Genomic DNA, 16747 nt, shown 5'->3' with positions numbered 1-16747 from the left:
AAGCAGAAAAGGTTGTAGCATTCAAGTATCTTTGGTTTCATCCCCCTGACAGGCCATCTGGAAGTGCTTCGCAGACAACCCCTGGATTCACATGTTACAGAGAAATTTAGTAACATATATTAGTGTCAAGTGGCAGCATTTGTCATTGCTATAGCTGGATTGATGAAAAAAAACTGTATGAGCCTTCTCTCATTCTTCACGTTTGATCACTCTTTTATTTTTCAGTCATTACTGTATTAAGAATTTTTGGAGACCACAGGCTCTGTTTCATGGCCATCAGATGGCCATCCTGACACCAAAGCCCTGACCCTGCCTTTCTCTCAACCTTCTGACTTTCACATTACACGTTTCACTATGAAGAATTTCAAAGTGTTTTTCATTCAGGCTTGGACAGAACTGGCCAGGTGAAAAGAAAACTTTATTGTACTCCACCAGACTGGGTAATCTACAGCATCCCACCTGCCCTGAAGGAGGCTTAAACACTATGTTTGTGTCCTGGCTGCCAAAAGGCTCATAGCTGAACAAAATTTAAATCCATCAGCTTGTCTGAGTGACTTGACTCCTGGAGAAGCATGGGACTTTGCCTACTGTCTTCTCCTACAGCTTGAGTTTGGAACCAACACACATGTCTTTGTTTTGTTTCTATTTTAACAAAAACACGATTTGAGACATTCAGCAAAATCAGGGGTGTATTGCAAAGGTAAGGAAGGCAGCACATAAAATGGGCTGAGGCAGCTGGATATCAGAAGGATGCACATCACAGCAAAGAAGCCCCTAATCGCCCTCACCTGTTGTGAGGCAACGATTACACGTGCAACACCGCACCACCAGTAAGCAAAAGCAATCATGCATTTGCAAAGAACAGGAGTTATGGACAGTTGCTTCAGGAAAAGCAACTGAGGATTTTTAGTGCCTGGAAAAAGTAGTGGAAAGTCCAAAGTGAAATAAGTAACATCAAGACATGGGCACATACATTTGGCTTGTGATCATCCATACCACAAAGCTTCCAGTACAGCCCGGGGCATGGGTTTGGTCTAGGCCAAATAGCTTTCTCCTAGGCTGTGACTTGCTATGGTGACCGGAACAATACCCAAAATGCAGTCTGGGCATCTACACTTAGCCATACAGATGTGAGCTCTGCTGTATCACTAAGGTTTAGGGCCAGAGATCAGCTCTTGGTCCTCATATACAGACAAAGCTTTTGAGGCTACCATTTATAAGACTAATTCTTACCAGTCCTAATATTTAAAGATTTTGTTATTAGTAATATAAAAATGAAATTGAACAACACAAAACTTAGGTTGTATACAAAGAAGCATCTCTGAAAAGTTACGTTTATTTAGTTATAAAAAAGTTGAAGAGACAGTTACAGAGTGGAAGAGTTATAAAGCAGAAGAGACCGTTGTATCACTCTGAAATAATTTAAAAAATTGAATAAAAGAAACCTAGAAAAATGTACTGTAAGCCACATTTACATAATTGTCTGGTTCAGCAGAGTGTTTGAAAAAATGTACAATATCTCATATGAATAGCTCATGACCATTCTGACTTTGGACTCTGGTTCTCTCATGTCCTCTAGCACTGAGGAATCCATAGGACAACATTAACCCTACCTAGTCTGTCATTGCCTTAGAAAAATATTAGGTGAACTAAAGGGAATGCTGTAGAGTATGTACCATGAATTAAACACTAAGCAGCTTAGATAAATGGGCAAGATACAAGGAAAGACGGCAATGGAAAACATTTTGTGAGAAAGTATTTCTTCAACAATACAGTTCTACTACAGACTATTTCCATTATCTCTATCCTTCAGCAAACTGCAGAGAAAAGCGGAAAAGCAAAGGTGATACTTTACTTGAAGAGATCTATCAGGATGATAACAATGTCCTTATCCACTTCCCCCGTCCCTAGGTCTGAGCTGACGTCATCTGGAGAGCCACACATGATGATCACTATGGATTGGGCAAAAATGGAGACATTGGTGAAAGGTAGAGACAAGAAGAGGATATTTGACTGCTCCTTGTGCTTTACTAGTAGGCAGTAAAGCAATGTTGGACTAAGGCACACTATTTGCACTGTGCAGGGACCCCAACTCAAAGCTACAGCCTCTCTGCAGTAAGACTAGGATATTTGAGGGGAAGTGGTAAAAGGTGCCTCAACATGTGCACCATTTTCTGTCTGATTGCACCAGACCAATACCATTAACACACTCACATAAGCATTAGCAGTCCTGATGCAATACAGCCTGCTAAATATTAACATTCCTGAGTGAAATGGCATTCAAGTAATAATTTCATTGTCTTACAAATTACTTCTGTGCTCACTTGGCCTGCTGATGCCAGGTGCCTAATCTTAGAATGAGATGAGGTATCTACTCACCTATTTTTCTAGTTTAGATGGATCACTTCCAGAAGAAGTGCTCCCTGATGGTACAAATGAGGCCGATATATGTACCGGCTGAAAAAGACAGCTAAGCATTCTCGTAGTATCTAAGGCCCTTCTTATGACGAACTGTAATTTCTGAATCTCTCACAAAAAGGAGCTCGTGCTTAGATGAGATAATTCACCCTAAACCCTCCCTGGAACCAGGATGTTCGTCCTTATTTTGTGGGGATGGAGAGAGGAATCTAGGAACTTAGTGCTATTTTGTGTTTGCATCCATGTGAAACAGTCCATCTGCATTTCTCCATCACTTCTGTGGAAAGACCATCCCTAAAATGTAGCTAAGGGGCAGGTCTGATTTCCTGGGAAAAGCAACTTACCTGCAGGTGAGAGTGCACCCTCAGCCCCCACCTTACCATTGCTTCTTCGGTTTGGATCTTTCACAGTATTTTGAAGCTGCTCCGGAGTCCTTAAAATCTCCTTGAAATTCAGTTTTTCAGAAAACTGTGTGATTCCAGCATCTAGCGCATTCATGTACCTGACACAAGGGAGCGCAGACACTGTCAGAAAATTTCTAACTCGTCACATTCTCCTAAATAAGCCAAAGTGTGAGATGGGCTGCTTACAGTATATCAGAGTGTTTGTATGGCAGTATGGAACATGGTTTTTTGTGCAGCAATAAAAGAAAGACAATCAATACAGGGCATGAAAGACTTACAAGTGTTTGGAAAGTCACCCAGAGGTATTCAAGCCTGGTTGTACAAAGGATGGGTTTGGAGAATACAATGATGTAATAAGACAAGAAATATTAATTGTAATAAGAAAATAAATCAGGGATATGGGGAAATTACAGTAAATGAGACTAACTGGGTGGCAGAGCCAGTAAGCCAGTAAGCTCTGCTGTTTTAATGCATCAGTGGAAACCTTAGAAGACACATGTGAAGGTTCAAGGGTGTAAATGGGAGCCACAGAAAGAACTGTGATGGAAAACACTCAGGTACCTTGACTTTAAGAGAAAAGAAGGAAGGAAAGCAGCAAGAAAAAAAACCCCAAACCTATACTGAGTCAGTTAAAACTTGAAGGGGAAAAAATGAGAATAGCAAAAAAATCCCAACTAAGTGAGTAAAATCCAGCTATAAGATTAAGCAAAACCAGCCAATTCCTAAATCCTATTCTTGCCTTAAGGTGTTGTGTTTAAGAAGAGATACTCTGTTTGAAACAAAGTTAATGCAGAGGGAAAACTTAAAGAAATCTCTTTGTTTCGAAACTACTGAACTTTTCATCTAGCAACACTGAGATGACAGTCCTTTAAACTACTAAATATCTTTTGCTTCCCATTTTATTTTCAGGAAAAGAATAATTGGCTGTTAATTTACAGAAACATATGTATAGTTGAGAGATAACCTGGTTTTGCTATCACTGTGGGTATTTGCTTATTTTTATACATATATGGGGAAAACAATTAGCCCATGAAGCAGAACTTGCACTTTAGCAAAAATGGATTTTTAAAATCAGACAGTTCAAAAACCTTTAAGCTGACAGTTTCTATTAAAGCAGAATGAGATGCATTTTTACAACTATGTGAGGATTAAAAATGGGCAGAAATACAAAATTAATTTAATTTTTTTTGTTAATTCAACATAAAGAAAAGGTCCTTGAACAATTCTGAAGTCACAAACAAGGTCCTGAATGTTATTAATAAAGACAAGGTAAGGGACACTTCGGAAATAACTTACACTTAATGAATTCCCTAAAAGGTATGAAACCTGCAGGATTAAAGGGGTTTAGCTAAAGTACATGTAGTGCATTTGCAATTATAGCTGCAAACATGGAGAAACAGGGATTGCAGTAAAAGATAATCGATGTGCACTGATGCTCAAAGCATCAAAGAGAGGTACTCATAGAAATTATAGCATCTGACCAACTTGTTATCTATAGTAAAAAAGGAGGAAACAATACAAGTCTCTAAATATCTACAAAATGGTGAATTGGAGATTGTTTTTTAAGCCCCTTAATTCAGTCTACAAAATATTCTATAAGTACCTGCTTATATCATTCTGCAGCAAATACAGTCATAAATTTTGCTTAAAATTCAGCAAGTTCCTCTGGTTATTAATTGGAAAGATGAATAATATTTATTTCCATGAATAGTTGGCTTTCTTTGAGCTACATTTGTAAAATTATGAGAAGAAAGTAGATTATTTTTATTTAATTAACCGGCATTTTATGTCCCAGAATTGGAAAAAAAAATTCAAAGGAGCATGGAAACACTCACATGGGCTGAAAATTAAGTAAGAGTCAATAATAGAAGAGTGATGATAAATATCAGTATGTTAGAGAGACTATTTGCCTGAAAATAGCCTTCAATTTTAGACAAGAAGAAAACCCAACGCTCTTGAGAACCAGTCACAAAGCGAAAACTGTCTCCCTTGCTTCAAACTGATAAGAGTGCAGCTTGAGTTCTGAGGTCACTAGGGGTATTTTGTTTAAAGGAAGATACAGCGTGAACCTTGGAAATGCTTTGGAGTAACAATAGTGCTCACAGATTGAAGCCATTAATGTGGAGAAACATTCCAAGAGCTCGGTAAGACCTCTGACCAAAAAGGCACCTATGGAGAGCCCAGCAGAGGAGTCTTTTATGTCACACTATTTACAACAAGGATACAGTAAGCAGGTATTTCCAGCAGAGACAACATGTGGACCATGCTGTCCACAGGAAAAAGTCAAGGCTTGAGAATACTTACAAGCAGACTGAGAGAAACATCAAGATAGGCAGTGCAGCTAAAGGGTATGATTCATATTTTCCTTCTCTTTTTCCTTGGTAGCCATAAGGTACCTCCCAAAATGAAGGACTCAAAGGACAGCTTGTAAGAACCCTGTCTGAGGATGGAGACAGTTTATCAACAAGTCGGTCAGAGGTGGATCTGAATCTTACCACAGGCATGCCTCCGAGCTATTGTTCCTCTTATAAATGTAGGTAGATTCCCAGGTTGTGGTTTTGAATGGCAGTTGAGAGTCTTTCCAAAAATAATAGAAGAAATCATTCACTTTCCTGGCTGGGGTCAGAAGGCGAATTAGGTTTACTTTGTAGTCACAGGACAGTCCAAAACTCCCTACAGAGATCAGAGGCATGCTCAGTATTGTGTCAGCTCTGAAGGGAGAGACAAGAAGACAAGTCTGAACGGATTGCTGTCACACCAAAGCAGCTACCACATGACTTCCATCCTCAGTTCCCTCTCCTCTTGTGCTCTGCATTTGTTTAAAAGCAATTTGAACCTGAAACAATAAAGTTCCTCAGAAACCAGGTAGATTTCAAGTCAGCATTAGCACTGAAAAGTCCTGTTGAACTGGTTGAGTCAGCTCCTCTCACTGGCCCCAGTTCCCTGTGCCCTTTTGGGTACCACACATCATTTCAGCCCCAGGGCTGTGACTCCTCAAGAAACTATATATTTCTGCTCCCCACCTGCCATTAACATGAGATGGAATTGATCTCTTTATTGGGACAGAAACAGTTTACTCACACAGCTCAAAGGAAAAGTCTTTTCGTTTCACTACGGCATATTTTAGGAACTGTGCAACTGCAGCAGTGAGGGAGAAAAACCAAGGCAACCTTCTGCTGGCAGGGAATTTGTAAATGACACTTTTTTGTCCACAGACACAATACATTTTAAAGTATAAAAGTATTTTCCTAGATGCTGCAATCTCAATAGATTTGACTTAAAATATTTTAGTTCTTGTATGGTGGGGGTTTTTTTATGACAGAATTTTACCTGCAAAAATATGGCCATTAGAATTGTTGGCATTTTTGTGACAAATTTTATTTCCTAGGTAAAGACCACTTACCAAATTAGAGGGTTTATACTTGTTGCAATAGAAACAGACAGAAATGACATAATGAGTAATATCAGAGAGAGTATTTCACTAACGAGAGGTACTTTTTTAGGACTGGCTTAGAATAGAACAGAATAGACCATTTCAGTTGGAAGGGATCTCCAACGATCATCCAGTCTAACTGCCTGACCTGTTTAGGGCTGACCAAACACCAAAGCATGGTATTAAGAGCTTTGTCCAAATGCCTCTTAAACACTGACAGGCTTGGGGCATCAACCACCTCTCTAGGAAGCCCGTTCCAGCGTTTGATCACACTCTCAGTAAAGAAATCCTTCCTAACGTCCAGTTTAAACCTCCCCTGGAGCAGTTTTGAACCATTCCTGCGTGTTCTATCACTGGATACCAGGGAGAAGTGATCAGCGCCTCCTGCTCCACTTCCTCTCCTCAAGAAGGTATAGAGAGCATTGTTTTCTCCAAACCAGACAAGCCCAAGGTCCCTAGCTGTTCCTCACAGGACATTCCTTCCAGACCTTTCACCAGCTCTGTTACCCTCCTTAGGATGCATTCGAGTACCTTAACATCTGTCTGAAATTGTGGGGCCCAGAACCGCACAGAGTACTCTAGGTAAGGCTGCACTAACACTGAACACAGCAGGATGATCATCTCTTTTGACTGGCTGGTTATGCTGTCTTTGATGCCCAGTTTGCCCTCTGGGCTACCGCAGCACACTGCTGACTCATACAAAGTCTGATGTGAACCATTACCCCAAGATCTTTTTATGTAGAGCTGCACTTCAGCCTCTCCTCTCCCAATTTCTACTCATGCCAAATGTCACTCCGTCGGAGGTGCAGAATCTCTTGCAACATCCCTGCAGCTACTGTGCTTGTAGAGCTCTCACATTCTGCACTCAGTGTTGCTTAATGTCCATTAGACAAGCCAAAGATGAAATGCACAGAGCAGCGGCTGACCACAGGCAGCAGCCAGGTTCCCACAGGCCCTGTACACTGCCATTCAGGTGCCCATGGAGCACATAGCCCACAGCACCTTCCTCATCACTTAAAGTGCTGTAAAGGAAGGCACTTGTTCTGATTTGCAAAGCTATTGCAAAGCTATTGCAAAAAAGCCATGGGCAAAAAGCCAGCTGCCTGTTTGTTAGTGTTCTTCATTGCTTTGCATAAACTTCCGCTATTCATAATTTTTACTGATTCCACCATGTTAGACTCCAAGGAAAAGATTTAGCATCATTCTAGGCACCTCCATATCCAGCAGACAGAAAAGCAAACATGAATTTAGGAGGCACAATGAATGAAATGGGGTATATTGCATAATATTTTATCACGCTCCTTTACATATGTAAGACTTACTCTTTTAATTCTTTTATAAATCAGTCACGTGTGTTCACAAGCACCACTAAATTCACTTCGGGTCATGCCACTAAAAGAAAAGTATAGAACTAAAAGCAGATAAGGCTTGAAATAAAAATGTCTTAATCTTCTCAGTACCTCTCAGTGAAATCAAAAAGCTACCAAAGTTTTTAAAGGGCAGTGATTCACATGAGCAACAATATGGATTTGTACATCATGACTAATGGGGATTTTTAACTTATTTATGCTAGAAGTCTGCACATTCAACTCACACTTTTCCTAATATCTGTAAATGAACATATTAATGTGTAATATAATACAGAATAGGTTCATGTATAATATGGTTGTCGAGAGATTCATTCTTCAGGAATGTTTCCTCAGGCAGAAGAGTTAGGATGAAACTTGCTGATCCATATCTAAACACTTTTTACTGAAAATGGTTGGGGATTTTGGACCTTCCCTTGACACACATAACCCAGGCCCCTCTCAATGACTGGACCCCTATTGCTGCAATACTGCTATGTCTACATGCCTCAAGTCAACATCTCCTTCCTGCTGCAGTTGCTGAAGAATTAGGTCTTTTGAGCCCTTAATCAATCAATCAACTTGCTGTCAGCATATTAGAAAAGTTTTCCTGCTAATAGTGAGTTTTCATCAACCAGCTTTGGAAGGGGATTTTCTTCCCCCTACCAAAAATATGAGTAAGAGTCTTACTGTCTCGACTGCAGACCTTGCAGTGTCTGATGTGCCTAAACCCCAATGTCTCTGCTGGCTTGTACACAAGACAACTTTGCTCAGTGGTTGATATCTCCATCAACACAATATTAGAAGGAGAGGTGGTACTTACGAGACCATTTGGTAGGTAGCATAAGTGCAAGCAGGTCCTATGACAACACAGCCAAGTGTGCCCTTATTCTGCAAAGGATCAGAAAGAGTCAGTAGTGGGGACAGTGCAGTGGATTGGTAGAGAGAAGAGGATGAGGGAATGAAGAAAACATTAGGATTTGGTAAGGAGTCACAGAATTTACCCAACAAAAACAAGAACAGAGTAGAAATGGAGCTACAGAAAGGTTGAAAGAACCAACTCAGAGTGAAGGAGGGAAGAATCACAGAAATCTAAAAAAAAGGCAGAGGACAGAATAGTGACTATGAATATGACCTTCATTAAGAGACAACAGCAAATTAGGATTAAAAAGTTGCAGTTGTTACAATTTCAGGTGTGAAATTACACACCCCAGCAGTGCTTGCAACTGCAGAAGACAGAGGGATTTGAATTACAAGATACTGTGTATCAGAATGATGAAGTATTCTGCATATGAAGTTTGTATGAAAAAAATGCTTCCATTACCACTAAATGAGGCCTGGCCAGTAGATTTGTGTGTCATGATGAATGATTACTTAACAAGTGCTACAGTATGTGCTCATACATTTGTAGATTTGAGAATTCACATTGGATTGACAAAGCCTCAATCAGAAGTGACAGTTATTAGAATGAGAAAAATCCACTGAAACACAGCTTCTTCTAAGACACCAATTCTAACAGAAGCTTTTCCCGTTATTAGGGTATTCATGTAGCTTCTTCCATGTGACTTCCGTGACTTTTAGTGAGAAGTGAGCACTTCATCTTTGCCCTCTGGGCATAGTTCCATACGCTTTTCTTTGGTATCAGTGCCAGTCTAATAACCCCTCTGCCCACATGTCCCCATTCTCACACACTACTCTCCTTTGTGTATTTGTGTAAACCGGTGGTGAACCAGGTCAGGGTCCGATCCAGTTCGAAAGTGACCTATTTTTGCTCTGCTTGGACTGTGTCAGTGTTTAGTTTTGAGGAGGTACTTTTTTGGGGGGTTTTAATTTGTTTTCCTCAATGGATTGCTTTGACTATGTGGCCACATGAAGAGCTATGCATATATGAAAAATAAGACAACTTCAGCAAGGGAAAACCAGCCTCAAGTGGGAGGCTGCTTAAGCTGGCACTGCTTAAGTTGGCACTGCTTAAGCTGTCTAATAACTCCGAGACAGTCTCCGAGAAGAATTCACAGAATCTCTCTTCAGTATTTGCCCGCTTGTCTTCACAAAACTCCACTTCTCTGTCAAATTTGTTTGGAATTGAATGGGATCAAAAGTTAATAAGGAAAGACAGAGAGGGGCACACACACTTAAGCACAGAAAGAAAAAAATCTTCTCTTCTTAGGAAATCAACATAAAGAAGCTTACTACTCACATAAATATCCTTGATGAGCTCCACACCTTCACAGGTGCTGGTACGACAGCCTTGTGAGACATAGAATGATGAGGTATAGCTGTGGAACGTGGCACTGACTGTAACATTTGCTCCTGTAATGCAAGCATAAAAGTAAACAGCATCATGAATTGCAGACAACCACTAATAAATACACTGTATTCCTCCTCTTCTGACACAGGTCTGATCAGTCTTATGCTTGTTTGTCTCCCACCAAAAAGCTGCTAGAAAGTGCAGCTAACACCTAACTCCTACTACTTAGGTTAAGACTGAAAATTTGCTCCAATGTGGACTGCTGACTTCTGCTGAGTGTTAACACTTTTAGTACAAAGCACTTTTAGTGTTGGCCATTTTTTAAGGCTCTGTAGGAAGTAGGTGAGAGACTATTTTCAAACAAAATTGGACAAAATCTCTTCAACTGGAGGGCAGAAAAGGAATAAGCACTATTTCTTTGGAACATTTTTTGCCCATGATATTACAGAGAGAGGTCATTATTTCTGTAAGACTTACATGAGGTGAATGGACAGGCAAAGTGCCTGTCTGAGGAGCAATTTGCCAAGGAACAGATGAGTAGAAAGTTGTGGCACAAAATCTGGCAAGAAACCACAGCAGGAAAGGGATAACCAACACCTGTTGCCTTACCTGTCTCCTGGAATTCATTTTGTACCCTTTTCAAGGCATGCTTCACAGCTAATTCCAAATTATCAGTAGATGATGGGAGGTCCGAGTAATTCATAAGCATCACATTGATCACATAATTGTTGCTGCTACACTCATGTGGATTAACTTGCTGCTGGAGCGAGAAAAAGACAGGCCAAATGGCCAGACCCAACAACAATTGCTTCATTGTTGCTCAGTTTAGACCCATTGTGTGCGCTCTGTCTTTTCTTAATTTCTTTCAACCCTCTTTTTTTCCGATACTCTCTATTGGTTTTGCTCCTGGATAGGAATAAAGAGATCTCCACACCGTAGATTCGAAGACAAGCCGTACAATCCTCCTCTCGGACACTTCCCTGTCCCCTTCCTCGACTTCACCTCTGCCCGTTCCTCCAGTGTACTAGGTGGCACTTCTGTTTGTGAAAAACTAACAACAGCAAAACTCAGGAAAGAAGAGAGGCTAAAGGTTGCTGTGAATGTTTGCTCATGGAAAGGCTGAGGCTATAAAACTCAAGCATTGCCTGAAACCTTGCCTGATAAGAGCACTAACTTTTCATCATAGGGATGAGTTGAGAGAAGAAAAAGGAAGGGACAAATGGCCTGTAAAGATGACTCTTTAAAATGGAAATAAAATACAAGGTCCATTAAAGCCTAGAGGAAAACAGATGGTTACTTCATGTTTGCATTGCCCCACATCTCTGCTTATATTGCCACACCATTTCTGCTGGCTGGGTTCGTAATTCAAAGGTATATTTTCTTCTGTGATAAGTTACCATTTTCATTCCTTTAGCTTTTACCATCAAAGCAGTTTTTGTGTTCACAAAAATGTCCGGCTTGCAGTCCTCCAGACCAAAGCCTTCAGTTCTGCTTACAGAGCAGACCCAGCACAAAGCTTATTTGCCCAGCACTGCACACCAAAGCACTCCAGGTCTGCCCTAGACACATTGCTCCCAGGCAGTACAGGTCTCATTCCCCATTCTCATGTTGTCAGAGGCTGCTCAAATGGTGACTGAACATACTCGTACTTTCTGTGATGGAACCTCTTGCATCACGTAAGGATTACCAAAACAGAAAGCCACATTTCAGACCTGTGGGACCAAAGCTGTATTGTAAATGGCATCACTAAAAGGCACGCACTAAAGGACACCGCAGTATTGCTCCCAGGTAGGGCTCTTAGGCTTTTCTGCATATTTTTCCCTAGAATGGTCTCAAGGAAGGTAGGTAGAATGAAGGGAAGGCAAAAAAAAAAAACCCTACAAACCTTATGGGTAAGTCTAGTCATAAAAGAGAAGATAAAAAGGAATCCACAGTCAAATTTAAGAGAAGTGTGATTAGTCTGAATCAGAGGTGTTTGTGCACACCAAGAGCAGCTCCTGGTTTTCTACTGAAACCCAGACTGAGGCTATCAGATAATAAGTAAATTTACTTTTATTACCTTCATTAAATAATTTTAAGACAAACAAGGAAAACAGTCAGCAACAGTGCAAGTAACCGTGCTTTTGGTATAAACTAGAAATGCAATTCTCTGGTTTCTTTCAAAGCCTGAATTTAAAAGGTGTTGAACACACTTCAAATGTATTTGCACAGTTTTTACATTATCCTATTTTACTACCAAATGATTATTACTCGAATCTTTCTTATATCCAACAACAGAGGAGACCATGAGCCAGCTTTTAGGAGCAGACCTTGAACACCTCAGTGAATCTAATCTGGCATTTGTAATTCGTAATATAGTAATTCTAAGTTAGGTCTGTCATGTAAGCATCTGGACAAGTGTAGCTGACTAGAGCCACAGACTGAGAATGGAGCATGATTTTTCATGCTGAGATCATCTGTTCATCACTGCCTTATTTTACAGTTATTTACAAAGTCCTTGAAACTTATCCTGTACAAATCAATAAGAGATTTTTCGTTAACTTTAGCAGAGTAAGACTGATATTTTTAGCAAATCATTTGAGAGAAACAGTTAGTCAGAGTGGATAAGGCAAGTAGAACTGAGTATTTTTTGTTACTGGTCATACAGGCAGTATGTAATGGCACTGAGTTCTCCCTGGTTTTTGATCTATTCATGTATTTATTTGATTTTCATAGCAGCTTAAAAATATCCTTTAAAACAAAAGGTAAAATCAACTACAGACTTGGCACAGCATTTCTTTTACTCTCTCCTTTGCCCCCTGCCTTCATAGTGCCACCAGTGAGTATAGTCTCTCAGTGTAAAATCTCATGATGGGAGCATGCCTTGAGCATTGTGTGACATGGAATCGGAGGTAGTGCTGCAGGAGGCTGCAGCTGGAGTGAAACAAGGGCTCCCTGGAGCTGGTTCTAGTTGAGTACCACACTCTACCTTGTACCTCAGAGCTTTGTACATCACACACAATTGCCTGGTAGACTGACCAGTAACATCTGCTTCGTGATGTAAAAAAGAAAAGCTCTGGCACCGTGCTGTAAACATGAGAGTTACTGATACTATAGAAGATCATGGGTGGAGAGACAAAAAAGTGGATGAGTGAGTCATATGTGTAAATTACAAAATTTGATGGGCTGCCACAAGCAAAAGTAAAAAAAATTGTATGTTCATGCTTGTTGCTGCCTGTGCCTGAGGGATCTTTAGTCTCAGGGAACAGAAGAGGTGAGGCACCAATGTAGGTCCAGTCATAGTGCCCTGGCTGCAGAACGAAGTTCAGCTCCTAAGGGTCCCAGGTAACTTTATCTAATGTTTTTCATAATGTTCAATCTATCAATCTACAAACCCAAGACCTTTCCAGTGATGCAAACCAGATAGATAATCAAAAAAAGTCTTTCATACCTCCCCAGGGCATTGCCCTCACTAAGTAACCCTTCTCCAACTGTGAGCCAGCTCTCACGCTTCAAAGATTATTCAAGGAGGAATACAGTTCTGAAACCTAGAAGTCAAATTACGTTTAGAGGAAATCAAAAACCAAAACAACTTTTTGACTCCTACAGGTGACTACAGCTTTAATTAGAAATACTGTCTTACAATAGAACTACAAGTGATGGGAGCTTCCTGAAGGCATTACAAATGACTCTAACTTCCTCTGAAAAATTGTGATGACAAGGAGAAGCAGAGCAAGACACTCAAACAACAGAAATATCCTGCCTAAGGTAACCCCTCCTGATAGCTCCAGGATAAGCCACAATATTTATCCCGAAAATGTCTTCTAGAATTACATATTCTCCCTTAAAAGAGTTGAGATTTAATCACCTTTTAAGGAATAAACTACTAAGAAACTGCATCTGACATCCCCAGCGCATTTTTTCTAGCTGTGTCTTCTAGGCATCAGCTACTGTTATCATCTTGACACAGAAGTAAAAAAGATCCCAGCATTAAGTATCTTCACTATGCACAAGTGTCTATTCAAAAAGTCAGCTCTTGGATGTACGTCAGGTTGAGTACTTCATCTTAGCAATCCTAGCATTATGAACAGCTGATAGAAGTCTCTCTTTAAATCACTGAATACCAACCCTGTTGTTTATCACTTATTCTGCCTTCAGAAGCACAGAGATTATTAGGATTCAGATAGGCAGGCCTTGTACTTGTTTGTCTGAAGACAAAATTCAGTCCTTCACCAACAACAATAATACCTGTACATGTACTGCAAAGCTACAAAACATCATAATAGGTCTCTGTCAGCATTCTTATAATCTGTGTTAGATTAGAAATACCAACTCAAATTAACTCACCGGAGAGCTGCATCGTTGATTTTACAGAATCACAGAATCATTGAACCATTAAAGCTGGAAATGATCTTTAAGATCATCAAGTCCAGCTGTAAACCTAACACTGCCAAGTCCACCACTAAACCATGTCCCTAAATGCCACATGTACATGTCTTTTAAATACCTCCAGGGATGGCGATGCCACCACTTTCCTGGGCAGCCTACTCCAATGCTTTACAACCCTTTCAGTGAAGTAATATTTTCTAATACGCAGTCTAAACCTCCCCTCACACAACTTGAGGCCATTTCCTCTAGTCCTATCACTTACTACTTGGGAGAAGAGACCAATACCTGCCTCACTACAACCTCCTCTCAGGTGGCTGTAAAGAGCAATAAGATCTCCCCTGAGCCTGCTTTACAACACTATTTGTTTGTTCTACCCTCTGTTTTATTGGATAATCAACAGCCAGTAATTACAGGGTGTATTTGAAACAAACAATCAGCACTGACTTCCTGATCTAGAACTACTCCGAGAGGTTCTCTCAGTCTTCTGCAATATTCAAAATCACTCAGACAGAGAAAAAGAAACCAGAAGAGAAAAAAAACCCAAAGAGTTGTTTCCCTAAGTCTCTCAGACTATGTAAGACTATGTTTTACAGAACATTTTCCAGTTCTTTTTAATGGTCCATGTGACAGGGCTTTCCTCATCTCAATGGCTTCTTTTTTTGTACAGTCTTAAGAGTCCTGAAAAACGGGAATGGTATGCCAACCCAACCTGGGCATAGCAGTGTCCCTTCTGCTACCCAGCTCATATTGTAAAGGTGCAACTGTATAAAGAATGAGGCCTTGCATAATCACCAGTACCTTTACCACATTCATTTTCAGGATTGTTTCACTGGCATGTAGCCTAATATCTCTTTTACTTAGTTACTAATCACTATTTCCACTTGACACCATTCAGAGAGGCAAAAATAAAGACAGAATATGGAAGAAAAATTTCAGAAAGCTCAGAAGAGCCAAAGAGTTCGGTGAAAGTATCGGCTGCCCCTAGTCAGTCAAACTACTACTGTGGAAGCTGGCACCAACAATCCTGGTGAGTCGAAGAAAATGCAGATATATTGTCAGGCCAACTTCAATTTCTTTGGTACCAAAGACAACTAATGTAACCTTTTACAAGCAACTAGTTTGTAAAGAAACATGCATTGTGATACAATTGCCTTATTTTGGAGAATCAAATATTTTTACAAAGTCCTTTAAAATGGATTTTTTTCTACATATATGCTACAATTATTTTCTCAGTGCAATTTAGTTATGACTGTTATGATCAACTTATGATTCCCAACTGTACATTACTTTTTATTTTCTCCAGAGCTGGGAAATTTAGTAGTACCCAAGAATCTTAGGTTTCATTAAATAAAAAGAGATGCTGCAAGTCACCAGTGTTGCACAATTGGGAAGAAAAGAAATGTGAAGAAAGGACATTTTAAAGAATAATATGAAAAGACACATAAATAAAAAGAATGGCAGATGCATTTAATTCTCATTTAAAAAACAAATTTCCTTGGTTTCACTGTTCATGCCTATGTTTTTTTAATAAATGAAGTTGTCAATATTGTTTCCATAAAGTACAGAATTTTAAATATGAATTTTGCATGAGACATTATATGTTGTAGTAGTTGATCATACACACTCAACAGGATAAATGTAGAAAAACTTCAAACAATGTTGTTTTCAATTTCTACCCTCTACTAAGCCTGATTCCAAATTATTTTGACTGTCTGTGGCTTTAACAGCTTATACACTGTCTTTAAAAAGAATTAGAAGATCTCATTGAAGAAAAAGAAAATACAAATGTTTCAGTTCCCCCCTTTTTTCCAGTTTTGTTATAGGTTGGAATTACAGACATGTTTACAGACACAAAAGAAAATATTACAATACTGCAATATTACAATATTGTAATACTGTCATATTTGTATTTGTTTAATGGCAGTAACTTACAGGTCTAGACTGTACAGTATAAAGATGTTTTCTTTAACTTTCAACATTACAGAGAAGACCAAGTACATGTAAACATTTTTGTCTGTCTTTTAAATTACCTTCACAATATTTCTACTATCCAGGTTTAGAAGACAGTAATCCAAATGATGACAAACATAGCTGCATAGTGTACACATATAGCAGCTCTATACATATATATAGTATACGTGTACAAAAGCTATGCTGACTTTTCAGAACTGACATTTTTTTCTCATTTACTACACAAGAACATAAAGACAGACTTTACAAACATTATTGTTTGGGACTGAAACTATCTACTGATAACCACAAGCCTGTAAAACAGCATGCAAATATGTAGGTCATGAGTTGCATGATCCTGATAGAACAGCGTGATCCTGATCCACTACAGATCCTGATAAAGCAGAAGTCCTTGTTACGTTGCCATTCCTATGGGTTATCAAGAGTTGAGTTTAGGTCAGTTCTTGGAGACCATAGCCATTGCCACATATTGGAGTGGAATTACACTGCCAAGCACTGACTGTTCTCATCAGACGCTACCAATTTAGTAAGAGGAAATCTACAGAAAAATCGTAAT

The 16747-nt window shown here is 39.6% G+C and overlaps 1 protein-coding gene across 2 annotated transcripts in view; it reads right to left on the bottom strand.

Annotated features, from left to right (window-relative positions):
• The window catches only part of GUCY2C (guanylate cyclase 2C), a 49262-nt gene extending 38344 nt beyond the window's left edge, over positions 1 to 10918 (bottom strand). Inside the window, exons 1-6 of one of the 2 annotated variants that reach the window (XM_054052683.1) lie at positions 10462 to 10918; positions 9802 to 9914; positions 8425 to 8492; positions 5318 to 5533; positions 2799 to 2920; positions 1856 to 1952 (exon numbers count right to left, since the gene is read on the bottom strand). In XM_054052683.1, the coding sequence (XP_053908658.1) occupies positions 1856 to 1952; positions 2799 to 2920; positions 5318 to 5533; positions 8425 to 8492; positions 9802 to 9914; positions 10462 to 10666 (821 nt within the window). In that variant the 5' untranslated portion in view covers positions 10667 to 10918. Of the gene's footprint in view, positions 1 to 1855; positions 1953 to 2798; positions 2921 to 5317; positions 5534 to 8424; positions 8493 to 9801; positions 9915 to 10461 lie in introns of those variants that run through there. The other variant, XM_054052690.1, reaches the window with a different exon arrangement.
• Between the last annotated feature and the right edge of the window lie 5829 nt (positions 10919 to 16747).

This window comes from Cuculus canorus, chromosome 1 (assembly GCF_017976375.1).
Source record: "Cuculus canorus isolate bCucCan1 chromosome 1, bCucCan1.pri, whole genome shotgun sequence".
Taxonomy (NCBI): Eukaryota; Metazoa; Chordata; class Aves; order Cuculiformes; family Cuculidae; genus Cuculus; species Cuculus canorus.
This window is presented reverse-complemented; position numbering and strand designations above follow the sequence as displayed.